Consider the following 27081-nt stretch of genomic DNA (forward strand, 5'->3'; position numbering starts at 1 on the left):
ATATGGCCAAAAAAGACATGAAAGCATACTCAACATCACTAATCATTACAGAAATGCAAATCAAAACTACAATGAGGTATCACCTCACACCAGTCAGAATGGCCGTTATCAAAATATCTACGAACAATAAAGGCTGGCGAGGGTGTGGAGGAAAGTTAACCCTCTTGCACTGTTGATGGGAATGTAAATTGATACAGCCACTATGGAGTACATATGGAGGTTCCTTAAAAAACTAAAAAAAGAACTACCATACGACCCAGCAATCCCACTACTGGGCATATACCCTGAGAAAACCATAATTCAAAAAGAGTCATGTACCAAAATGTTCATTGCAGCTCTATTTACAATAGCCAGGAGATGGAAACAATCTAAGTGTCCATCGACAGTTAAATGGATAAAGAAGATGTGGCACATATATACAATGGAATATTACTCAGACATAAAAAGAAATGAAATTGAGTTATCTGTAGTGAGGTGGATGGACCTAGAGTCTGTCATACAGAGTGAAGTAAGTCAGAAAGAGAAAAACAAATAACTGTATGCTAAGACATATATATGGAATCTAAAAAAAAGAAATAAAGAACGTTTTGATGAACCTAGGGGCAGGACAGGAATAAAGAAGATGCAGATGTAGAGAATGGACTTGAGGACATGGGGAGGGGGAAGTGTACTGGGACGAAGTGAGAGAGTAGCATTGACATATATACTCTACCAAATGTAAAACAGATAGCTAGTGGGAAGCAGCCGCATAGCACAGGGAGATCAGCTCGGTGCTTTGTGACCACCTAGAGGGGTGGGATAGGGATGGTGGGAGGGAGACGCAAGAGGGAGGGGATATGGGGATATATGTATACATATAGCTGATTCACTTTGTTATACAGTAAAAACTAACACAACATTGTAAAGCAATTATATGCCAATGAAGATATTAAATAAAAAGAAAAAAAGAAAGATAAGTAACGGGGACTTCCCTGGTGGTGCGGTGGTTACGAATCTGCCTGCCAACGCAGGGGACACGGGTTTGAGCCCTGGTCCAGGAAGATCCCACATGCTGCAGAGCAACTAAGCCCATGCGCCACAACTACTGAGCCTGCACTCCAGAGCCCACGAGCCACAACTACTGGCCCATGTGCCTAGAGCCCACGCTCTACAACAAGAGAAGCCACCACAATGAGAAGCAAGGAAGAGTAGCCCCTGCTCACTGCAACTAAAGAAAGCCCGTGCGAAGCAACGAAGAAAAAAGGTAACAGCTGTCAAATTTCCAAACTTGATTAAAAAAAGACAAACCCAACCAAGAGATCCATAAAGCTTAGCAACATCTAGGCAGGATAAATAGAAAGAAAACCACCCTCAAATACAGCATTCAAACTGCTGAAAATCAAAGCTAAAGAAAAAATTCTTAAAACCTTCCAAAGCAAAAGACTTATTTCATATAGAGAAATGATAAAATGATAGCTCATTTTTCATTAAAAAAAAAAAATAAATGCAGGCCAAAGACAACACAACACCATCTTTAAAGTGCTGAAAGAAAAAAGTCAAACCAGGATTTTACAACCAGAGAAAATATCCTTCAAAAAACAGAGACAAAATAAAGATATTCTCAGTGAACAATAAAAGCTGGGTGAGTTTGTCTCTGGCAGATCTTCACTATGAAAAATGCTAAAGGATATTCTTCAGGCTGGAGGAAAATGTACCAGATGGAAATCTGGATCTAAAGGAAAACCTGAAGAGCACTAAAAATGTTACATATCTGGATATTATTTTTATAAAAACCATCTTTTTTCTTTTCTTAATTTCTTTAAATGACAATCAACTCTTTGCAATAAAATTAATAAAGTATTGCACACTATATAACTTGTAGAAATAAAACACATGTCAATAGTGCACAAAGGATAAGGATAGTAATGTAATAGTAACTCACAGAAGATTGTGATAAGTTAAGGATTCATATTGTAATCCCCAAAGGAACTAGTGAAAAACAATACCAAGAAGTAGAGCTATAAAGCCAATAGAAGAGATAAAATGGGACATTTTAAAAAATATTTGATTTATTCTAAAGCAGGCAGAAAAGGAGAAACTGGGACAAAAACTAGGGTATATATACACACACAGAACAAATGGCAAGATAGTAGACTAAAACCCAATAGTATCAACTATTACAATAAATGTAAATGGACTGAACACTCCAATAAAACAGTAGAGATTATAGAATGGGGGGAATCAACACTTAACTCTATGCTGTTTATAAGGGACATATTTTAAAAATAAAGATAAAAACAAGTTGAAAACAAAAAGATGGAAAAAGATATACCACACAAACAGTAAGCACTAGAAAGCTTACGGCTAGATTAGTATCAGTCAATGTATATTGTAAGACCAAGGATAAACAGTTACATTTGATCATGAGAAAAGGACCGATTCATCAGAAAACAAACAAAAATTCTAAATGTGCACACCTAAAACAGAGTTTTAAAATACATATAACAAAACTGACAGAACTAACGAAAGACACAGGCAAATCTTCAGTTTTTAACATCTCTCAGTAATTGACAGAACAAGTAGATACAATTTAGTAAGAATATTCATCTTGACATTCATAAAACACTACATTCAACAACTACAGAATGCAGCTTTTTTAAGTACATATGGAACATTCTTCAAGATATACCATATGCTGGGCTGAAAAATAAGTCCCAATAAATTGCAAAGGATTGAAATCATACAGAGTATGTTCTCTGACCATATTAAAATTAAATTAGAAGTCAGTAACATAAAAATCTACCTCCCACTAATTCATCTTACTTTTTAAAACCATTCACTTATTGCTTAATCCTTTTTATCTAACTTACTCTCTCTGACTCTCCTTTATATGTCACTTTTAAGGTCACAAATGTCCTGCTGATCCTCAAATCCAGGCCTTTTAATTAATTAATTCAGTACATGGGTAACTTAACTGAATAAAGCAACAGTTCCTGAGGACCTAATGTGTGTCTGACCCTCTGCTGGGGATAATAAATGCTATTGCTTAAATAGCACTTTGGATGTGTCAGGCCCCATGTAAGTACTTTACAATTATAAACCATTGTTATTAAATCTTCATGATAATCCTATGAGACGGGAACATTTTTAAAGATGAAGAAACTGGGGCAAAGAGAGAGAAGTCATTTGAACCATGGTCATAAAGCTATTAGGCAGTGAAGCCAAAATTACCAGCCCAGAAATTCTAGCTCCACGGCTGTGTTTCTTAACTGCTATACTATACAAGCATAGTTTTTTTTTTTTATGTTTCATTTTATTGTGATTTGCAAATATTGCTTTATTTTCAAATTGAAGGTCAGTGGCCACCCTATGTTGAGCAAATCTATCGGCACCATTTTCCCAAAAACATTTGCTCACTTTGCATCTCTGTGTCACATTTTGGTAATTCTCACAATATTTCAAACTTTTTCATTATTATGCTTGTAATGGTGAGCTGTGATCAGTGATCTTTGAGTTACTACTACGACTGGCTGAAGGCTTAGATAACGGTTAGCATTTTTTTTTAGCAATATTTTTAAATTAATTTATGTACATTGTTACTTTTGGACATAACGCTATTACACCCTTAACACACTACATTATAGTGTAAACATAACTTTTAAACTCACTGGGAAACCAAAAAAATTTGTGTGGCTCACTTTATTGCGATATTTGCTTTATTGAAGTGGTCTGGACCCAAACCTGCAATATCTCTAAGGTATGCCTATATAGTCTTTGACTTTAGTGATCACAGAATGGTGAAGGGCAGGAGAAAAGACAAGTAAACCATCCTACTGCAATGCAATGGATGTTTTGATCACCCCTCCACTACCCCGTTTACAGTGTTTCTGTGCCTTATATCTCAATACTGAGGCACTTAGTAATCTGCCTTATCACCCCTTTATAAACTTACTTTCTAGGAAAAAATATAATCTTTATATTGTAAAAAATTAGCTATAAAAATTTTAATATTGCTTCATGTGTTGAGAGCATCTGCATTTTAATAGATTCTGTTTGATTTAGGCAAAATACATATTTCTAACTTTGGAATGTCAGGCATTCAGAGGACACATGAAGGAAGGTTGTGGGAGGCGTGTGGAGATCTGCCCAGGTATTCTTAAAATCTAACCACTTGAAGAAATATGGCTTCTTTATAATTAAATAAGTTAGAGTCATAATACTCTTTATTGATGAGCATTATAGAAATTAGACAGTGATTCGAGTTTGTAATGAATCATCTTCAGGAAGTCATCTAACTTTGTCTCAATTGTTCTATCTTTCTTTTTCTGTAAATGAGAATAATATTTGCTCCATAGGGTTGTAAAGATTAAATGAAAGAAAGTATGTAAGCACCGCGGCATACGATGCTTGATAACTGTTAAAAAACCAAAAAGATGTGTTAAGTCTCTTTATATTAATGTGTAAGTCTCTTTATATTGTTAAGACAAGGGAATTTTTTGAAGTAAGTTTTATAATAGTTTGGCCTTTCATAAGATCTCAAGTCCATAGAGAACACTACACACTAAAGTAACAATCAGAAGTTCAGAAAAGGGTATACAATGTCAGGCTGGGCCTCTGTCTGTAAATTTGCATAGGCCTAGTTTTTTAGGAGTAAACAGTAAATCTTTCTGAGCTGAAGATAATAAAAGCAACAGAAAATAAGGGTTTTTTAGCCAAGAATTCTATCCTAATTCATGTCATTGACATAATGATGTTTGCACAATCGCAAATGTTTAATTCTGGGTCTTGAGAACCTATACAAGTTTTCAGAAACCACAGCAGACTATTTTTCAGTTTTCAAAAGACGAGGTGAAAACAATAGGAATAAAATTTACCCTGAAAATGTTCAGTTTGAAAATTAGATATGAAACTGGATTTTTCACTTTGAATAAACCATGATCAGTAAGACACAATGTTCCCTGACAGAGGTAGAACTTTTTTCTGATACACTAGAGCCCAAAGGCTTTAGATGTGACACTGGCTTTTGAAGGGTACTAGGGTAAGTTGTTTCACTTCATCAATCGCAGTTTCATTATCATTAAAATCAGTGAAACAAACAAACCTCAGTCTGTTGCAACTGATTTTAAACAAAAAGTTCCCATATTTTTCCTCCTTTTTGATGATCTACAATACAGTTAAGGAAGGTGGAAGTCAGGATTTGGAAAGGTATTGGGCTGCAGTAGTTAAGTGATGGTCATCAGTGAAGACTCCTATGGGATAAGGCTTATGAAATTTTCTCTTTCGGCATGAGAATCTGACCTTCAGTTAACTGTCCAGTTTTGTTCTTGGGACAACTTGATAAAACTGATATGTTAATTATGTTACTAGGGAACATTACTTAGGGTGAAAATGATCCCTGATTGGTAGCCTGTCTCTGGACTGGAAAGACCACCAGTACCTCATGGAAAGTCCTATATTTGTGATTTCCCCAAGTATGATGACACTTGTAGTGGTGGTGGTCCTTCATGGGCATCTCAAAAGCTATGTCTATGGAGTTGTTACAAGATACACTGGCTCCTGGGGTCCATGAAGCTTTTAAGCCATGGTGACTCCACACCTGCCTGATGTGGACCTTGTCTCTTTGAACTTGAGCTGTCATTTGGGGTGGGGATTCAGAAGGCAGCCCCTGGATGGCTGCAAGGATTCCCGCAGGAGTGCCTGACACTTCCCAGCAGGCAAGCTGTGGTCCCTGTCCTACTGAGCAGACTGGGGTCTATCAGCATCTTATGAGTCTGGATGTGAAGTTGAACCAAAGACAACCCGCTTGTGGACACTGCAGATACATCATAGATGAGATATAATAAGAACCAGAGGAAAAGTAGTAAATTCCTGATTCCTGGGAACACATTTTCCACTTAAAAATGACAGTCAACAAACATTTGCTGCTATTGATAAAATAGAGAAGCAACACTTCCCCTCGATGTTTCCTGGTCTCTGGTTTTAACCCTGAGTCTTCCCTACAAAACAAAATACCTTTTAACTCCCCAAGCTGTGCTCATTAGAATGGAAAGCTGAATAAGGGTGCTTTCATGAACTAATATCTGCAGTTTAAGGGGCCTTCAGAGAAGGGTGGGCCATGACAAACAGGAATCAAAGTCACAAGAACTCTCCCAAGTGCTCAACAGTCTCCAGGTCTATAGCAAGTGTTCACATTCTTATACTTTTGCTTCTTATTCTTCTGCCCTCTCACTCCTTGCTTCAATATGACCTCTTTTTCTCAAGGCTCATATACGGAGAATCTCTTTTACGTACCTTATCTCAACTGTTCTTTCTCTGAGGTCTTTCTTCTCCCTAGAGTTCATCTCAGTTTTCTCTCTCTGAGCCTCAACTAGCTTGAAATACCCTTGACTGGGAATGCCCAAGGTCACCATTTGGCTCTAGCCAGCTGATAAGAGTGACATTTGAGATCTGTGTCTCATGCCCAGTGCCAGCCTTGGGAATACACATGCCTTCTCACTTCATTGCATGGCTTATATTAGTTTCCAAAAGCCTAAGAATGGCACAGCTGGTTGTGAAATCTGATGGTAGAGAATTAGGAGAAGTATCTACTGAAAAGGGAGGGGACAGGCCAGAAGAGGTGTGTGCGATAGTTGGAGCTGGTTGTAGGAAAGCCTGAAGCCACAGAAAATGGGCTCATCTAGCAGGCTGCTCTCAGGAGTGGTGACGGGAAATTCTGAAGACCTACTCTATCCTTTCCAGGAACTTTACCCTGTTTTTCTGTAAGAAGCCCTCATGGTACATTTTCTTCATACTGTATATAAAAGAGAGACACTCACATGATAGTGGGTGTGCTAACTGTAACAACTGGTATATCCTTTTAAGAAAGTAGTTTAATATTGTTTATCCTTCTGATATCATTAATTCTTCTCCGGGACATTACTCCAGGAAGCAACAGTAAACCAACAAAACCACATACATGATTTTTTTTTTTTAAATAACCACGAGGGCTACATAGCAATATGGAACTGACTGAAACATGAAAGAAAAAAAGCGGAATGTCTGAATATCTACTATGAGTACGACTTTGAAAATATATGGGTACACGTGGACAAAGGCCAGAGTGCAAAACAAAAATGAAAACAGTTGTGACAAGGGAATATAGTTATAGATGACCCATTCTATTTTGTTTAAAAATTCTTCAGTCGTGTTATCTTGTTTTACATTTAAAATGAAAAATTAAAATAAGGACAATCACTTAGTCAAGCAGGGGTTAGGAAGGATTCGTCTTAACCCTAATGTATTTATGAGTGCTGTAGTTTATTATTTTTACACCTGTGAGATACAAAGAATTCTTAGATTATGATATACAGTTCTCTTTAATTTGTTTTAGGTAATCTGGTCTAGGTAAGAGTAAATCGCAATAGCCAGTGGTTAAACAGAGTTTACAATGTGCTAGGTGGTTCACATGTATTCATTCATTTAATCCTAATAACGACCTTATTAGGTAGGTCCTATTAAATTCCCACTAGGCAGAGGGGAAAACTAAGTTCAGAAAGGTGAGATACCCTGCTCAAGGCCCTGGCTTAGTTGGTGAGTGGTGGAGACAGGATTCCAACTCTTGCCAGTCCAGTTCCAGAGCTGTGCCCTAAACCAACGTCCTATGACCCACTCAGTGGATGACTAGAAAATGGTACCATGGGTTTCTAATTCAGGCCAATGCTCTTTCTACTGCACCAGGCTGCATCTTATCCGGCCGGTGAGAAAGCTGAAAACAAGACTGAGCGACTTGCTCATGGTCACATGATGAGCTAATGGCTGAGAATTAACTTCTTGACTTATAATCTAATGAGCTTCCTATTATCCCGGACTGCTGGGAATGAAAAGAAAAAAACCTAGCTAAGAACAAAAGTAAATGAGAAAAGGCTTCAGGGAAATCAAGCCTAAGATCTTTAAAAAGATAAAAATCTTCCTTGTCTCTTTGCTCTGGCATTCATTTGAACGTGACCCTGTCCTACATGCCACTGACATACATATGTCTCTGCTTGTGGATCAGTGACCTACACGGGAGGGAGCAGGGAGAGGGAGAAGAGAGGGCTTCTGGGAGACACAGCCATCACGGTGCACATCTGCTGCGCTACGATTAGCCCAGACTCTGCATGTGTGCCTGTGTTGTGTATGTTCACATGGAGAAATGACACATCAATCAGGTGGGCTCACTGGAAAATGTAACCATCTTCTGATTTAAAATTTAAAAAGATTCTGTAAGAACAACTGAGCGTGGAGGGGTGATGGTTAATTGTGCGCCGACTTGGCTAGACTACAGTACTCGGTTATTTAATCAAACACGGATCTAGGTTTTGATGTGAAGGCATTTTGTAGATGTAATTAACATCTGCAATTAGTCGACTTTAAAGGGGATTACCCTTGATAATGTGGGTGGGCCTCCCCCAATCAGTTGAAAGCCTTAAGAATAAAAACTGAGGTTTCTTGGAGGAGAAAAAAAATCTGCCTTAAGACAGCATTAATTCCTGAGTTTCCAGTTGATCTGAACCTACTGATTTCAGACTTGCCAGCCTCCCTAATTGCATGATCCAGTTCCTTAAAATAAATCCATATCCATCTATCCACCCATCCATCCACCCACCCATCCATCCATCCATCCACCCATCCATCCATCCACCCATCCATCCATCCATCCATCCACCCACCCATCCACCCATCCACCCACCTATCTAGAAAAAGGGAGAGATCCTATTGGTTCTGTTTCTCTGGAAAACCCTGACTGATATAAAGGTCTTTCCAGGACTACAAAGTACTGTGAGAACACTGGGCACACAGATCCACCTGACATACAGTTCAGGAAAAGCAGAAAGTAACTGAAAATGCAGGAAGCAAAGTTTGGCTGAGGAGAGATGATGTTACATGCCACCCCGCAGGTGGGAACCAGAGCAAACATTCCTCTCTGCCCCCAGGGCACAGCAGGCAGTTACAACAATCTCAGCACAGTCACAGCTGAAAGTGATGAGCTTGCTGTGCAACACAGGTCCAAGGATATGAGTCCCTGTAGCAATAAAACGATAGCTGGGAGTACAGAACACGCACTCAGATTTCCAGGAATTAACAACACGGAAGGTGCGCTGGAGGTAGTAAAAGAACGTCCTCCATGAAGACTGACAATGACCTCAAGGCATCCTCCGTGTCCTGCTGAACACTGAAAGACAGTGTTCTGATCTGCTTCCCATTTTAAAAATAAATGTGTCCTTTCAGATTTCTTCCTCACCATCCTTATCACCCTCACCACCATATCCCAGCAGTCCCATCCCCTAGACGACTTTGGGGTGCCAAACGGGAAGGTGCAGGGCAGACAGTCAACCTCACCTTGGCTTCTGAAGTGGGTTCCAAGAAGCACAGGCGATTCCCAAGTCCCTCAGCTGCCAGGCAGAACTTCCTCTGTTCCTTGTGAATGTTGGCGATGCACTGGAGGACCACTTCATCTTCCTGCCGGGGGAACAGAGACCCACGTGAGCAGGGAGGGGGCTGCATCCCCACGCAGAGCCAAGCCCCCAGGGCACCTCGCTGTGCCTTTACCAGGTGCGCTGAGGGGCACATGTCTTTGAATATTAGATAAAGGAGACTTCGTTCTTCTCGTGGCACCACCGAGCTCCTCCCTTGAGTTAGGACTCTCCTCAAATCTGGGGTGGCGTCAGAGAGAGCAAGTACACGGAACAGAGGTACTACTTAAATACACCGCGTGAGCCTCACTTGTGAAATGTACAAACTGCCCACCATCCAAGCGAGCAGCTGGTTTCAACACTTGAGTGAACGTGAAAGTAAACCTCAGCGATCTCTCCAAAGAAACAATGAAACAATGAGGTGAGATGGAGGGAGACAGAGACAACAGCAGAGATCTGAAGGAGGTGGGAGTTGTGGAGGGAAAGTCCATTTTATGTCAGGGAGAGAAGAGACGTGTTTTGTCGGGGGAAGGGGGTGCATGCAGTGATAACACACCTGCCGGAGGTGACAGAGGAGGCTGTGGAGAGAGGCAGCAGATGGGTGTCAGACATATGGGAGAGGAAGACAGAAAGAAACCTGGAGGAGCCAGGCTGGAAGGAGATGCTGAAGGCCGAGTGGGGGAGCCACTCTGGATTCCCAAGGAGGCATCAGTCTCAAAAGCAGCCCTCCTCCAACTGCAGACACCTTGTTTGAATGGCATTCCTCTGGTTGATGGTCCAGAAATGAGGCTGACCTCCATTTACACTAATATGCTCACCTCGTGCTCAACCCTGCCTGAGGCGGAGAGGAAAACCTTCTCCTTACCAACCACTCCCTCCTTACTCCTCCCACCTGTCAGTCCACATGCTCTCTCTCGACTACCGCCTGACTTTGGGTTGCAAACATCAAAAATATTTCCAGGCATGGTGAAGTTAATGGACATATATACACTACAAAACGTAAGGTAGATAGCTAGTGGGAAGCAGCTGCATAGCACAGGGAGATCAGCTCGGTGCTTTGTGACAGCCTGGAGGGGTGGGATAGGGAGGGTGGGAGGGAGGGAGATGCAAGAGGGAAGAGATACGGGAACATATGTATATGTATAACTGATTCACTTTGTTATAAAGCAGAAACCAACACACCATTGTAAAGCAATTATACCCCCAATAAAGATGTTAAAAAAAAAAAAAAAAAGGAGTAACCAGAGAAGCACCAGGTGAGCTTTCTCCTTAGCAATGGCTGTCCTGTTCCCCGTCTCACTCCCCTGTCCCAGGTGTTAGTGTCTGTCCTGGAGTATTGGAAAGGCATACTAAATGGGCACGGGTTTTCTTCACCTGTGTCTACAGCCTATGTGGTCATGTGGAAAAATGAAATCCTCTACTTGGTGGGAACATGAAGAGAGTCAATAGAACCAACCCCCAGAAAGATGGCTGTAGGTGCCCAGGGATTGGCTAGGGGCAGCAGGGAAATTCGAGAAGCCACAAACCACAGACATACGAGGTGCAGACTGAGGGAATTAAAAAAAGCTCCACACTTTCACTAGCACTGAAATGTCACTGTTCATGACTAAATTGAGTCAGTAATAAATTCAAGCCTCTGCGTCTAGTGAAGCCAGAATTCAGTCTTCGTTCGAACTGAGACAGAAGAAAACTCCAGAATACCACTATTCTCAACATGTGGGCTCAGGGAAATCTCTGACAAGGATGAAGTTTTTCCCCGAGGGGCAGTCTCCCCCAGATCCCACAGCAACCAGCGGTGACACCATCCTCCCTAAGGGGCACAGGCCGTGGGGGAGTACTCTGAGTTGATGGAAGAGTGCTACAAAACAGTGGCCGTGGGCGTTCAATGGTCTGTACTGCAAGAGGCAGTCCTCATAACACATAATTTACCTGTCCAAAATGTCAAGAGGACCCCTGTTGAGAAATATCTAAATATCTCCCACCTACGCACCACTCCCCAGTGAAAACAGGAAAATCTGGAAATCACAGGAGTGGTTCTATGGACCAGACTTTTCACGAACTAGTGAAAGTCGACAGGGTTTTCTTTCCAATATGTGTCTTAGAGAATCTCTTTCCATGATCTCCTTTCTCATGCTCTTTCCACCCCAAAGTGCCCAAACCACCTTGCACTAGCTGCCGTGGGATCGTTGTCTTCTGAAATTGACCTGTGCTATAACTCACAACCTCACAACCTAGGCTGCCAATCAACTGATGAAATAAAAGAACTGCCCTGGGGACTTCCCTGGTGGCGCAGTGGTTAAGAATCCACCTGGCCATGCAGGGGATACGGGTTCGAGCCCTGGTCTGGGAAGATCCCACATGCCGCAGAGCAACTAAGCCCGCGAGCCACAACGACTGAGTCCGCGAGCCACAATTACTGCAGCCCGCGTGCCTAGAGCCTGTGCTCCACCACAGAGAGAAGCCACTGCAATGATGAGTAGCCCCCGCTCGTCGCAACTAGAGAAAGCCCGCACACGGCAACGAAGACCCAACGCAGCCAAAAAGTAAATAAATAAATTTATTAAAAAAAAAAAAAGAATTGCCCTGGCTCAGCAACCACTTCCTAAAGAGCACCCATGTACAGGTGCTGTCCAAGTCAGCACTGTGGGGGACACCCTTCTCCAAACACTTTCGCATTTTTCCACATGCTGTCTGGAACCGTATGCTCCGTGCTGACCTGGCTACAGACGCCATCTGGCGTGGCAGCCCGTACCTGCCTTCGCTCCAGACAGCAGCTATTATCTCCACAAACCTTCAATAGACAGACATCTGGATCCTTGGAGCGCTTGACCAGAAATCTCTGCACCATTTGGAATCATAAGATGAGTTCATTTAACCCATCTCATGAATTCTCTCACTCCCTAGTGAAACACAGAACACAAGTCCCCCCCAGTTACCAGCCCTATCTAGTTTATTGATCCCTATACTGATGTATACTTTCTCCCCTCTTGTTATCTCACTTCCTTTCTCCCTTTGATTTAAAGCAAACCTGGGAATTTCCAGATAATTCCGTTTCCAAGGAAGCCCCTTTAATTGAAGGTTGGAACTTCTTCCACATTTGTTATCTCCTCTCCCCAGAAGCTCACGCTCTCCTCACATCCAGTGCCAACTCAGATCATTCCTCTTCTACTCAGGTACAAACACTCTTCTAGTCTGAGACACATGATAGCCAATCTCCACATCTTCTCTGGCAATCTATCAACAGACTAGTTACTTCTCCCACCATTTATCTGACTCTTAATGACAATCAGGAACTTTGATAAACATTTTTGTGTGATTTCACCACACAGGTACTGACTACCTTCCAAGGGCACAGAATTCTTCCAGGCTACCGTGGAGTACACCAGGTTTTATAAGAGGAGATCTGTTAATACTGTCATGATGGAGCTGACAGCTGAGAGCCCAGCCCACAGCCTTTCTCCACTCTGCTTCAGCCATCATCTCAAGTAGCTTCAAGGTTCATGTGGACAATCTATTCAAGAAGAACACCTAGACCTAATGACTGCCGCTCTGTTTTAGTAACACACTCTAATGAACATTCCCTGTCATAACCTAGAATGATTCCAGTTCTAAAATCCAAAACTAGACTATCTCACTCTATAGATGCAATCTCCTCGCTTGCCTGCGTTCTCATTCTCTTCCACTATTCTTGCTTTCCCCTTCATCAAGACGTCTAGTTCCAAGAGGGCACTGCCAGCTCCATTATTTCCACCGCCCCAGCAAGGAAAATGATTGATTTTTTGATAGAGAAAACAACACAATTTTGAAGTTTTGTTCTACTATAAATTTATGGGGTTTTTTTTTGGTAATGCATTCTCAGCTTGTTTGAATCTTTATTCACTGGAACCAGACCATAAAATTTGTCCTTTTTTGTAGGACTTAATAGCAGATCCAACACAGTCAATATCAAATAATAATACCTTCCATCTGTAAGAGGGCACAATAATCAGTAATGGTGAGACCTTTCAGACCCAGCCTCCGTCGTTAAGGGTGAGGGGTATGAATCCCCTAGGTCCCCAGGAAATAATCTCTGTACGATCACATAAAGGTTTCTGGATTTCTACCAAATAAGTCAAAAGGTCTCTGCCTGGCTTTTGTTTTTTTTAATAATTATTTATTTTATTTATTTATTTTTGGCTGCGTTGGGTCTTTGTTGCTGCATGCGGGCTTTCTCTAGTTGCAGTGAGCGGGGGCTACTCTTCCTTGCGGTGCACGGGCTTCTCATTGCGGTGGCTTCTTTTGTTGCAGAGCACAGGCTCCAGGCGCCAGGCTTCAGGAGTTGTGGCTCATGGGCTCTGGAGCGCAGGCTCAGTAGTTGTGGCACACGGGCTTAGTTGTTCCGCAGCATGTGGGGTCTTCCCGGACCAGGGCTCGAACCCATGTCCCCTGCATTGGCAGGCGGATTCTTAACCACTGCGCCACCAGGGAAGCCCTCTGTCTGGCTTTTAAAGCGTCCCTCCCCACCACTGTTGAGTTCTCCCCTTTACCTCTAACCTTATCTCTCCTCCATTCCTATTGCCTACTGCCTCCCAAATAAGTCTTGCTCAGCCTCCATGAAATGCTCCTTCTTGAAATCCCTCCATCCCTTCATTCGACTCTGTATTATCCTAAGTTCTCCTATCTTTCCAATGGATCCTTCCCATGTTCCCTTTCTCCAGCTACCCCTAAGTATAGGGATCGCCCAAGGATAGGTCTTTGTCATTTCCCCTTAGCAATCCCATCCATTCTTCAGGCTTCCAGTTTTATTCTGAGAAGTCGTTATGCCATCTGTACCTCCAACCTGAAGGCATCCCAAGGTCCCAAACCTCCACCTATTCCTAGGTCGATCCACGGACTTATCAACACCTCAAAGCAATATGTCCCAATGCATCAAAAGGCTTCCTTTTCCATCTACTATTATTTTATGGTTCCTGTGTTTGTTCATGACACATCCAGCCCCTCTGCAGCCCAGGCTCAGCATCGTCACCCCCTGTCTATCTATGAGCCTCCTCTCCCTCCTGTCTTACAGCAAATGGGCCAGAGGAAGGAGAGACTGGAGTTCTAGAGCCCAGGGCAAGGCTATAACAACACCCAGAACATTCTTCCTCTGGTCTGTTCCTGGAGGCATAGCTCCTACCTTATCATTTTCCTGCTGAAAATCCACTATGAGTGTCTACACTATCCATAAAACAAATATAAATTTCTTGAACTAGCATATGAGGACCTTCACCTTCCAACTTATCTTCCCAAGTTCTTCCCTACAGACGTCCTTGGCCTTCTTTACCTCCACGCCCTTGCTCATGCTGTCTCTAATTCTAAAGCTGCCATGATTTGCCCTATTTTTCCAAGTTCGTAGATTCCCTAGCCTCCCAAGCTTGGCTCAAATACCACATCCTTTATGAAGCCCAGGTCATGTCACCTCTCCTGCCGAACTTCCATAGCAATTATCACCCTACTCTTGCATTATGATTATTCATATGCATGTCTTATCCCCAGCTCCATGTTATATTTGGAAATGCCTCCCATTTGCTAATCTCTGATTGTGTAACAGGTACAGTGCTTTGTGCACAATAACCCATTTAAGCTTCACATCAACATTATGATGGAGGTACTATTGTCATCTCTGTTTGACAAATGAGAAGCCCCTGTGCAGAGCAGTTAAGTAACTTGCCTAAGGTCTCACGGTGGCAAGGGGTAGAGCCTGGTAGCCAGTCCAGGCTCTATATCCATGGTCTCTCTCAGCTCCTCTCGGTTGACTTTGTACCCCTTGAGGGCAGGATCCCCATCTGGTTCAAGTTTACACCTATCAGGATACTCACAAGCCTGGCACCTTATACACATTATACACCCAGTTATAACTTATTGAATGGGCGTGTTTTCACCTTGTAACCCCAGTCATTTACAAACTCTGCTAGAGCAGAAAACTGCTTCCCCAGCCAAGCTGGGAACATAATGCGTTTGGTAAAATCACGTTGACTGATTGGGATACGGAATCCGATTAAAAGAAGAGATTTCTCTACTCTCACGTAACAACAGTTAGTGTAGAAAGGGTCCCTGCTTCACTGGCGAGTCAGAACTGAGTAATCTCATCAAAAGAGAACAGACGTTGACGTAACGAAGTAATAGGGAACAAGCAACGATGAGGCCTTAGAGTCCATTTCAAAATTTTCTAGTTTCTGTTGCTTAGCTGTTATTATTACTGATAATAATAACCAGTCACTCCATACCAGACACTCTGCTGAAATTTCCCCCCAGATTATTTAACACTCATATCAACACAACCGTTCTGAGAATGAGGAGACCAAAGCTCTAAGGAATTAGCCAATTTTAATGAATGACCATTTAATGAACAGCCATGATGTGCCACCACGTTCCAAAATCTCAGTTTAATCCTTGCAGCCACCCTTGGATGGGTACTAATATTCTCTCTATTTGTGGATAAAGCGGTCGAGGCACAGAGAGGCTAATTAATAACACCGCAGAGCATGCAAGTGACAGATTCTGACCTTGAACCTAGGATTTCATGAATCAGGAGCCTGCCCTCTTTACCGTGGTGCCAAATTGGCTCTCGACTCCAAGAGACTGACCTTAGCAATAGGGCTGAAACTTGTCTTCCAGACTCTAAGGCCCATGGTGATGGTGTCGATAAAAATAGATATAGCCCAGCCCTCTCACGTGGCCATACGACTTATAAAGTAACCAAATCACAGAGCACGATGCCAGAGAGAACAGCCGGAGAACTAAAGAAGAAAACCAAACTTCCCTGTGTCCCATGACTATAACAATGGAAGGAGTGACCATCATCCCCAAACTTGTAGCAGAGGGGAGAAAAAGATTAAAATCCAAGGTATATCATATATCAGCATCCCTCCAAGCTATGTGGTTCACGGGCACCAGCTGCTCCTGTCACAGCTTGAGCCTGTGCTGGTGTTGACTGACTGTCCCTGAACAAGAATCTACAGCCTTCAGCTCTCTTTGCTGAGATTTCATATTATCACAGGTCGCCTCTGACAAAGTAAAGTTCTTTCTGTACTCTGCTAGCTAAAGAACTTTGAACTTGAAAATGAATGGGGTTTGCCTATTCTATCCCTACTGCTCCTTTCTTACCCCCTGCCTCCCAGCCCAAGGACTGGAACATCCGTTTTCGCCATCTCGGAGTTGATGGCCAGAGGCACCTTGGCTCTCCCTCTTCTCTCTGGGTCATTCGCAAAGGACTCTGGGACAAAACAAAATGGCTGACAGCCCTATTTGAGGTAGATCATCAGGCAGCTGATGACAGCCCCATAGTGAGCTGTGCACATCACTGGTACAGAGAAGCGCGGGAGCACGTGGGACAGAGTGCAGTCCAGCAGATTTCATGGTCCACGTTTAAGTGCAGATATGACTGCAGAGGACAATCCATAACCATTTATTGCTTTAAAAAGGAATATGTGGCCTAGCTACTCATCTTGAACATCAGGCACTATTCTGGGAACCGATACAGTTAGACCTACCTGCTAAATATATACAGACATGGGTAACAGGGCTCATTCTAAGGCTTTACCCCAAAGCATCTCTTAAATGAAAAATAAGTGGGCTATTGGGATGACGAGACCATCCGCAGATGCTTTCACAAGGATTGATGGCACTGGCGGTCTACTGGACATTCTAAGTATCAATCATTTTAACTCTTTGCTTCCTTAGTGTCGAAGCTCCTTAGGAGCGGGGGCCTCTCGTTTCCCCGTGAATCCTCAGGGCCTGGCACTGAGTAGAAAAGCACAAATATTTGTGAATTTAATGAAAGAATCATATATTTTGAAAACAACTCATAATATTAACAAAATATTTATGTATAAAAATTGCACCATAAAGAGACTTCTGTATTTTCTTACTTGCAGGGTCTAGAATGCCAGCATGGACATCGTTGGGATACATAAAAGGCTCTATGATACCCCGTTCGCTTCCACCATGGCCCTATGAGACCTACAGATATTCTTAATCCCATTTAAAAAATTATGAAGCCAAAGGTGGTGACTGAGGGAGGAGATTAACTCGCCTGATGTCCAGCTCTAGAGGCTGACATTATGTTGTGCCTCTAAGGATACCATTTCTAGGGGTTTGCTGTTGCTATTGTCTGTTTTGGTTTTAGTACGATTACACCTTTGGAACTCGTTGTTTTTCCAATCTGTCAAAACTTAGGAATGGCTCCTATCTCTGGTTCCTTACTACTCATGGGTTGCTGCGAAATGCAATAAAATGGAAATGACAGGACCCCAAGAGACAAAGATGATATAGTTTATCATTCCTCCCTTTTTGAAATACTTTCATCATTTGGTTCATAGGGTAGACTTTCTCTAGCTTTTTGCTCCTATCCACTAGCAGTTCCCTCTCCAGCTCCTTGGCTGGCCTAGCCTGTGTAATGCTGGAGTTGTGCTCCCAGACTATTCCTCAGAGTTCTTTTCTTTAACTGAACTCCCCTCCCTGGTCATCTCATTTGGTTTCATGGCTTTAAAAACCATATGTAGTCATTAATATTAATGACTCTCACATTTGTATCACCAGCTTAAACTTCTCCTCTGAGCTCCAGACTTGTATCTCCCATTGCTTAATATGCCCAATTCCTAATCATCTCCCCTGTACGTTCCTCCTGTGATCTATCTCAGGACGTGGCAACTCCATGCTTTAGATGCTCAGGCAAAAGAAAAACCTTTAAGTCATACTAATTCCTCTTTTTTCTCACCTCACTTTCACACCAGCAACAAATCCCACCCATTCTACCTTCAAAATACATCTGATTGGACCATCTTGCGTCCTCTTCACCACCACCACCTGGTCATGCCATCGCCTCTTGTCACCATTACTGCAATCACCTCTGAACTTATTCCCCACTCGTATCTCTTTTCGACACAGTGGGCAGAGGAAGGCTTTTAACTGAGATCATGTCTCTCCACTACTCAAAACCCGCCAGGGGCTTTGTCTTACTCAAGAAAAAGGCAGAATTCTCACTGTGGCCTACGAGGTCCTAAAAATAGGTCTACCTGCCTGTGATCCCTCCTCTATCACTCTTTATGCTTGCTTAGTTTCAGCTGCACTGGCCTCCTTCTAGGAGCTCAAATTTTTGAAGCATGCTCCTCCCCGCAACCCTTCGCACTGGCTGTTCTCTTTGCCCAGAATGTTCTTCTCCAGATCCCTGCAGGGCTCCTTTCCTCACTTCTTTTAGGTGTCTGCTCAGTGTCAGTTTATCAGAGAGGCCTTCCCAGGCCTCTCTGATAATATAAAATTACAACCCCATTCCCACTCTGCACTCCCCATTTTGCTTAATCTTCCTTCTTTCTGCACTAGCACTTACCGCCTAAGAACGTGTGCTTGTTTGTTTCTTATCTCTTTCCTCCTTCATTAGAATGTAACCTCCATGAATACTGTTTTGCTCACCACTGTACCTCCAATGGCCTAAACAGTGCCTGGTACAGGTAGGCACTACGCCACCAAATAAAAGACTAGTGGTTTTATTTCCTATTAAATACAGTGCCCTCCAAAACCGATGAATTCATCACACCCTTTTAGTCCTTTACAGGAAGCGTCCAAACACTCCTCAGTTTCAGCTGGAATTGCTTATGTTAAGGGCTGACAAACAAAAGAAGCAGCCCACAGCCTACAACCCTCTGGCCCTCTATGCCCCAGCAACACTTCTTCAGCAAAAGAAGTGTCCCGTTTCCTCTTTAAAACTTTTCCCATTGCCGAGAAGGCTGAATTTGAAGTCTGATGATAAAATCGACTCAGCCTCCCCCATGGCTTGGACCCTTTGGAACTTGCAGAGAAGAAGGCAAAGAGGAAAGCCTTCCCTGAATTTATTAGGGAGATCCGCAGGCACTAGGGTTCCCATATGCAATTAAGTCCCTCTCAGATAGACCATGCTGCTATGCGACATGGAAGAATGCAGTGACCTATGACATCTTCTCCTAGATATAATGGTCAATGTATTTAAATTTTCGATTCTCACAGGATAGAAAAATAATGATCTAGTTGGTACCGAGGGAATTTCAGGCCCCACAGGAAGGGTTTTGCTTTGTTTTGTTTTAAGAAAATTATTTGTAACTTGATATTTTGAATCCTTCTCCCCTACACCAGTGACCACACCTGGGAGCATACACACACCCCTTTGCTTTCTTTCTTCTTTAGGCACATCAGCCGGGATGAAGAGCGAGAGGGAAAAAGCTAGAACACTAAAACAAATCATGACGTTCGATGTCTAACCTAAGAGGGAGCAAGGGTCGATAATAGTTGTGGCAGGGGAGTCTCTGGATCTAACATTGCTCTGGACCTAATTTTAAAAAGGTGGGAATGTAAACTGATGCAGCCACTATGGAACAGTATGGAGGTTCCTTAAAAAACTAAAAATAGAGCTACTGTATGATCCTTCAATCCCACTGCTGGGCATATATCCAGAGAAAACCACAATTCAAAAAGAGACATGCACCCCAATGTTCATAGCAGCACTATAGCTAAGACATGGAAGCAGCCTAAGTGTCCATCAACAGAGGAATGGATAAAGAAGATGTGATACATATATGCAATGGAATATTACTCAGCCATAAAAAAGAATGAAGTAATGCCACTGGAAGCAACAGGATGGACTTAGAGACTTTCATACTAAGTGAAGGAAGTCAGACAAAGACAAATATCATATGATATCACTTATATGTGGAGTCTAAAAAAATGATACAAATGAACTTATTTACAACACAGAAACAGACTCACAGACTTAGAAAACAAACTTATGGTTACCAAAGTGAAAAGGGAGTGGGGAGGGATAAATTAGAAGTTTGGGATTAACATATACACACTACTATATATAAAATAGATAAACAACAAGGACCTACTGTATAGCACAGGGAACTCTATGCAATATTCTGTAATAACCTATATGAGAAAAGAATCTGAAAAAGAATAGATACAGGTATAGGTATAAATGAATCACTTTGCTGTACACCTGAAACTAACACAACATTGTAAGTCAACTATACTCCAATATAAAATAAAAAATTTTTTTAATTTAGAAAGAAAAAGGGGGTTTCACCAGCACACTTCAACTTCCCACGTTTGTATTGTAACAGCTGATGAGTTTGCACACCTTCTCCATCTTGATACACCCTGAGCACCGTAACCCCAGAAAGACACAGAGTATCCCATTCTGATTCTACCAACAGCACTACTGAGAGACCTTGATGAACTGTGCAACGATACCTGCGTGTTTATGTGATCAGATCTATCCTTTAGGTCAATTTCCTTTGCTTTTGTCATTGGTTCTGGGATCTGTGGCTTCTGACTTGAGGCATAATGCCTTCTCTAGGCCATGCAATTCAGCCTTGACAGTCAACCCCTTTTAAGTCAAATCTTCTAACAATCCCTATGCTCGGGGGGGAGTGGGTCACAGGACCATCTGTTTCTGTTTCTGGGACATAAACTAACTTTGGAGTTTCTCTCTACTAGCATAAGGCAGTGCCTCAGACAGGGAGCTGTCTGAAATTTTCCCCTTTAAGATGTGTAGAAAAAGCAAACAAAACTCAAGTATCCTACATGTAAGATACACCTGACTACTCCGTGTGTGCCCAGAATCGCTCCAACTTACCGACAGATGTCGCATCTGAAAGCGAGAACAGAGCACCCAGCAGTTTCCATACACAATCTAATAGCTAGGGAACACTGTTCCTTTTTTGAAAAGGATGCTTGATGAAGCCAACAGGTTCTAATGGAATTTACGCGCTGACATTCAGATGGCTAAGTCTTTGAGAATAGATCACTTAAAGGCAAAAGAAGTGTTTTCATAGTTGAAGGATGCATAAAGCCCTATGAACTGTCCAGGACTAGTTTCTTTAAAAAGTTATCCATGTCTTCCAGCTTACACACAATCATTTAAGAAATATTTGTGTGCCTACTGATGCATCAGATTCTGTTTCATGTCCTGGAGTGAAGTGGCGAACAAAGGCAAGGTGTCTGCCCTCCTGGAGCCCCCAATCTAAGTGGGTGACTATATCGCCATATAGATTGGCTCAAATGGGCTTTCTGTGGTAGTGGTTTGCAGAGAGGATAATATAATTCAGGACCAGAGGAATCTGAGTAAGACAAAAGAACCCAGGAATATTTGAGGTACTTCTCCCTCCTCCCTGACGCCTTTTCTGTCCAGGCTGAGCTCCTGTGTATGTGCTTCTATCAGAGAACTTACCCCTCTTGGATTTCTTATTGAAATCCCCTCTCACCAGATTTTTTTTTTCCTGCTTGGAAGGCAAGGATTACATCTGCTCATCTCCACCTTGTTTGTGTGGTATCCCTAACACCTACCACGTGGCCAACATGCCACAGATGCTTGTTGAATGAAAATCAGGAAGGTGAGAAGAAACAGTGGATCAGAACGGTTGGTCAAAGCAGAGTAAAAAGCTGTAGGCCACGAGGACCTGAAAGTCAGGAATCAAAACCAGACACTGTCGGGGATCATAAGACACACCTCATGAAGAGACGGAGGACCCATGAAAGCCAGGCCAAGCTGAGCCGAGCCTGTTCCTACGAACAGGGATTCACTCTGACACATCCTCCTGGGGCAGGACTGAGCGTTCAGTTCTCAGAGTCTAGTCTGGGGTTAAAAGTTGGCTCCTGTGTGCAACAATGTCCCATACTTGATGGTTTCAATTCAGTGAGGCTCTTCCTATCACAAATCAGCAAATACACGGTGCTGAGGGAAGGTGTGTGCTAGCAGGCGAAGAAATATAAGGAGAACCTACCAGGCACAGGTTGAAAAACTTCATAGTTTATAAGATTTCAAAAACCTCATCATGTTAGTCATCAGTATGCCTGTCCTACAGGTAAAGCCACTTGGGCATAGGTTCAGATGTGGTTAAGTAATGGCCTGGAGTCAGATAGCTATTGCTTTCGTTCATGCATTATTCATTAATTTATGAAGTATTTATTAATGCCTATTATACGCCATGCACTGCTAGGTCCTGAGAAGACAAAAATGCCTCAGAGCTAGCAAGTGGGGATTTCAATCTTGTTCTGTGTGACTCCAAAACCCACATTCTTCCCACTATACGGAGGCTCCTTGGTGAAGAAAGCATTTCAGTAATTTAATAATTGACACGACTCCCACTTAGCAATGCTGTTTTTTCAATTTCTCACCTTACTGGGGCTGGTGGCAGGTGGGTGGTTGCAGCTGGAAGACTTTCATTGAAGGGGTAGCTTCCTCTTTCTTAAATAAAGGATAAACACCCAATTGTTTCTTGATCTTAGTCAAGTGCAAATAGAACTTCAAACCCCAGGGTCATTCTTTTTGTCCACACTCCACCATTCACTACCACTGCCGCCCCTAAATCCTGCCGAGACTTTTTTTTTTAAATTCCAGAGAGCACTACGTTCTACGAACAGCCTCAGAAAATGCAAGTGCCCTTCTGCAGCAAAAGTCCTCAGAGTTCTTGGGCAAACCAAAATCTCATGAAAACCCAATAAAATTAAAAGCATATGAGATGGGGTTATTTAATTGGATTGCTTAATTCCTTTTGTTACACAGAGTAGTATTTATTCCACATCCCTCATATCTAAAAAAAAAAAAATGCCATATTACCTTTTTTTCTAAATATAGTAACGTCTGGCTCTGAATCCTGACTTGCAATAATTTCAATCTCAGTCATGTTCAGGGAAGCTTTCCCCTCCCCAGGGCTGGGTAACAATCCTAGGAGATTTATACAGTCCACAAAATTTGGAGCAAAGCAGCTGGTCCTAAGTCCATCAAGATTGCCGCCAAGATGCTCATTTTCTAAGTCTGTGTGGTCCATTTGCGGGCAGGGATCCAGTAGTTCTTTACCCTTCTTAGGCACAGAGACTGCGGTCCCCGAGTTCTTGGTGTTTCAGAATCAGCATCTTGCTCTCCATCACCCTACCATCTCCTGGGTAGTATACGGGCAGGGCTGAAGGTCTCTGCTACCTGTGAAGCCCCTGCCACGCCCTTCTCTCCAGCCTCCAAAGCGAGGCTTCGCCAGGCTTGGCAACTTGGCCTCACCCTGTCCAAGTCTTGGGACCCATCCCCTACGAGGACCACTCAAATTTTCACCTCCAAGAGACTTTGGGAAATAAAAGTCCTCAGAGCAAAAGGAAGCCCCAGATCTCCAGGACACAAAGCCTAGCCTCTTTTGATGAGAAAGAAAAAACTCAGTTTTATTCTGTATTGTTTTGTCCCCAATTTTTCTCACTTTGACGAGTCAACGGGGAAAAAAACAAACCTGCCTCTGCTGCAAAGCGGTGGCGCTCAACCCCACGTGAACATGAGAATCACCTGGAACGCTTTTAAAATATGCTGAGACCGGGGCCCTACCCTGATCCAAATGACGGGAACCTCTAGGGAAGGGTGCTGGGTGCAGGTCTCCCCGGGTGACTGATGCACAGTGAGGATGGAGAACTCCTTTCCAGACTCAGGTCAGAGGTGACAACTAGGGAAGTCAGAGGTGGCCGGCAGATACCCTGATACAGGTATGGAATCACAGGGGAAAAATAAGTGAGTTCTGGGTGTGATAAAAGGAAAATCCTGGGGGAAAGATCAGGTATCCTCATTTCCTTTTAATCAAGGATCCAAAAGCTAGGCCACGGCTGACCCAAGACCCTCCAATCACCAAAGGCTGTCATCTGCGGGCCCCTCGGCAGGTCAGGTGTGCTTCTCTAGAACATAGCCTGATTCCTTTTTCCTCTTTTTTGCTAGGCCTTTATAATGTTGCCTCATGAGACTCCTTCTCCCTGAGTACAGGCGACTAGGAAGATGATCTGTCAGCTATAAGCGAATCACCAGGAGAAACTAATATCTCGCAGACTCCTCCAAAACTAGGGAATGATAAATTCACAATGGATGAGAAGTTTGAAACGGAAAGCTTGCCAACAAACCAGCAAGTACTTATTGAATGTTCTCAAGGTACCTGACACTATCTATGCCATGACACTTGTGGCCCTTTCCTCTCCTTTCCCCAATCCACTCCCAAACCCCTCCTTGACAAGTGTGAGTGACTTTCTCTGATAACTTCAACGAAGAGCAAGTAAAACCATTTTGAATGAATAACACTCTTTACATTCCCTAAAGAAACGAAGTGCTGTGCAGCTAGGGACAACCGAGCCTCAAAACGTATAAGGGAACTGTTCAGAGTTGCCCAGTGGCCGATTTTGGAAGAGAAGCAAGTGCTCTCCACCCCTCCTCAGTAACACAGTTCCTTCTCAGTGGCAGGAGTCAGCATATCTAAACGAGGTTCCAAAGCTAACAGGTATCCATCTTTTTCTTTGGCACGTATTTTTTTCTACCTGGAAACAGGGAGCGCCATGTTAGTCTTCTTGCCTAAAGGTGAGAATTATTTATGGTTGGGATCACACAATGCTAAATGATTTGTGTGACTTAGAAGTAAATGTATTTCAAACAAACTTCTGAAATCACAGCTCATCTATAGGTGGCTATGGATGTGTTGAACGCGAGCAGAAGTCTAGTCACTGCAGTATTTATGGTCCCAGGGATCAAGAACCTTTCCTTTAATGATTTTCAGTTGTAAAACCCTGAGTTGACTTAGAGTTAAGCATTACCATCCACTGCTTTTATTATTTTGGCTTTTTAAAAATTGAAAAATAGGTGGTTGGGAAATTAGGAGGTTGGGATTAATATATACACACTGCTATATATAAAACAGATAACCAACAAGGACCTACTGTAGAGCACGGGGAACTCTACTCAATATTTTGTAATAACCTATATGGGAAAAGAATCTGAAAAAGAATAGATATAAATATACATATAACTGAATCATGTGATATCCACCTGAAACTAACATGACATTGAGTCAACCATACTTCAATTAAAAAGTAATAAATAGGGGCTTCCCTGTTGGCACAGTGGTTGGGAGTCCACCTGCCGATGCAGGCGACACGGGTTCGTGCCCCGGTCCGGGAGGATCCCACATGCCGCGGAGCGGCTGGGCCCGTGAGCCATGGCCGCTGAGCCTGCACGTCCGGAGCCTGTGCTCCGCAACGGGAGAGGCCACAGCAGTGAGAGGCCCGTGTACAGGGGAAAAAAAAAAAAAAAAAAAAAGTAATAAATAAATAAATAAAAGATATTAGAAGGGATTAAGTACATTTCTGAAGGAAAGAACTGAAGTATAGGTGATTTACAATATTATGTATACATAATTATTATTATATTAGTTTTCTTTTTTATGAAGCAGATCAATGATACAGAAAGGCCCCTATTTTATCCTACAGTTGCAACTAATTGTAGTTCTGATGATTTTCTGATTCAGCCTTGACTGACTAAGACTGTACAGAGCAGACCACACCAGGAACAGCCCAAAGCAGTATCCACCTCCGCCAGCAAAATGCTAAGAAAGTGCACATGCCCTCACTCTTCCCTGCATTGCCATGACCAGGTTCTCCTGTGCAAATCTTCAGACCAAGATAAGGGGAGGAAAAGTGGTCTACGTGGAATCACAGCGTGTTTAGAGAAGCACCTCAGCAGTCATTGAATCCAAACTTCTTGGGAGTTCATTCACACCAATGAGGGGGAAAATTCACATGTGAAGCTCCAGAAGATATCATAAAAAGCTACTGAAAGCTGTAATACTGAATACTAGTTTGCACACTTCTCTTTCCAAATTAAAAACCTCCTCTGTCATGTGCTACCCTGCTCTGCCTACCCACAGCCAGTACTTGTTAACTAGTTAATCCTCTTGGTATTCTGTGAGATCAATTCTTTAGGCTTTATTAGAGTTATTTGGCCTGGGGAATTCCAAGTAGGAAGGAAATGTATTATTCATCTGCAAGGATAGGCAGGATTGATATATGGAAGAGGTAACCATCTGTTATCCACTGAGGTCAGAATGAGACAGGAGAGCCCTAAAGATATAGCAGAAAAGACTGAAATGCGATATGAGGAAGGTCTTACTGAAAGGGAGGGTTAAACACGACCATAAATTATCAAGATTGGATTACAGTTATTTACAAACGGAATACAGAAACATCTCCTCTGGGCGTGTTTAAAGTATCTTATGACTGGAATTCTGTAAGAACACAACTCTGCGGAAATAGCCATTAAAATAAGATTATTTTGGGTCGATTTACCCAATTTTAGCACCTTGATACTCATGCACTTGACGTGAGCTCCACAAAAAATGCATAAACTGTGTTTAATTCTCCCTGTCCTCCGTTTAGCATGGCATTATGTGCAAATACATAGGCAATAAAGTATTTTCATTGCTCTCTGTTTAACAAGGTAGGCAGTTGTGCCTAATACTTTTGTCTAGAACCAACATCCAGAGACCCGGATTCCTGGGGTCTGTCCCTTGTGACAATGTGACAAAGCCTCAACCATTTAGTCAATAATGTGTGATATTCTCTCTGCTCCTGCAGCCAGGTGCTTTCACTTTAGGTCACCAGTAACCTGCAATTTGTCATATCTGGGAGATCTTTTCTGACTTGGTCTTTCTTGACCTATGTGGCCATGGGCACTGCGAATCTCTTCATTTTTCTGGAAACGTTTTCTCTTTTGGCTTCTAAGGCAACGCACGACTCTCCCAGTGCGTTCCCATCATCTCCCCTCTCGTTCAGCCTCTCTCACGCCTTGAGAGTTGGGAGTTCCTCAGGCTTCTGTCTGCTCGTACTATTTACC

General features: G+C 42.6%; 1 protein-coding gene across 6 annotated transcripts in view; it reads right to left on the reverse strand.

Annotated features, from left to right (window-relative positions):
• The window catches only part of RYR3 (ryanodine receptor 3), a 553937-nt gene that overhangs the window by 356148 nt on the left and 170708 nt on the right, over positions 1-27081 (reverse strand). For all 6 annotated transcript variants that reach the window (XM_067742171.1, XM_067742163.1, XM_067742181.1 and 3 more), the window contains exon 2: positions 9337-9456. In XM_067742171.1, coding sequence (XP_067598272.1) covers positions 9337-9456 — 120 coding nt within the window. The remainder of the gene's footprint in view (positions 1-9336; positions 9457-27081) is intronic.

Source organism: Pseudorca crassidens, chromosome 1, assembly GCF_039906515.1.
Source record: "Pseudorca crassidens isolate mPseCra1 chromosome 1, mPseCra1.hap1, whole genome shotgun sequence".
Taxonomy (NCBI): Eukaryota; Metazoa; Chordata; class Mammalia; order Artiodactyla; family Delphinidae; genus Pseudorca; species Pseudorca crassidens.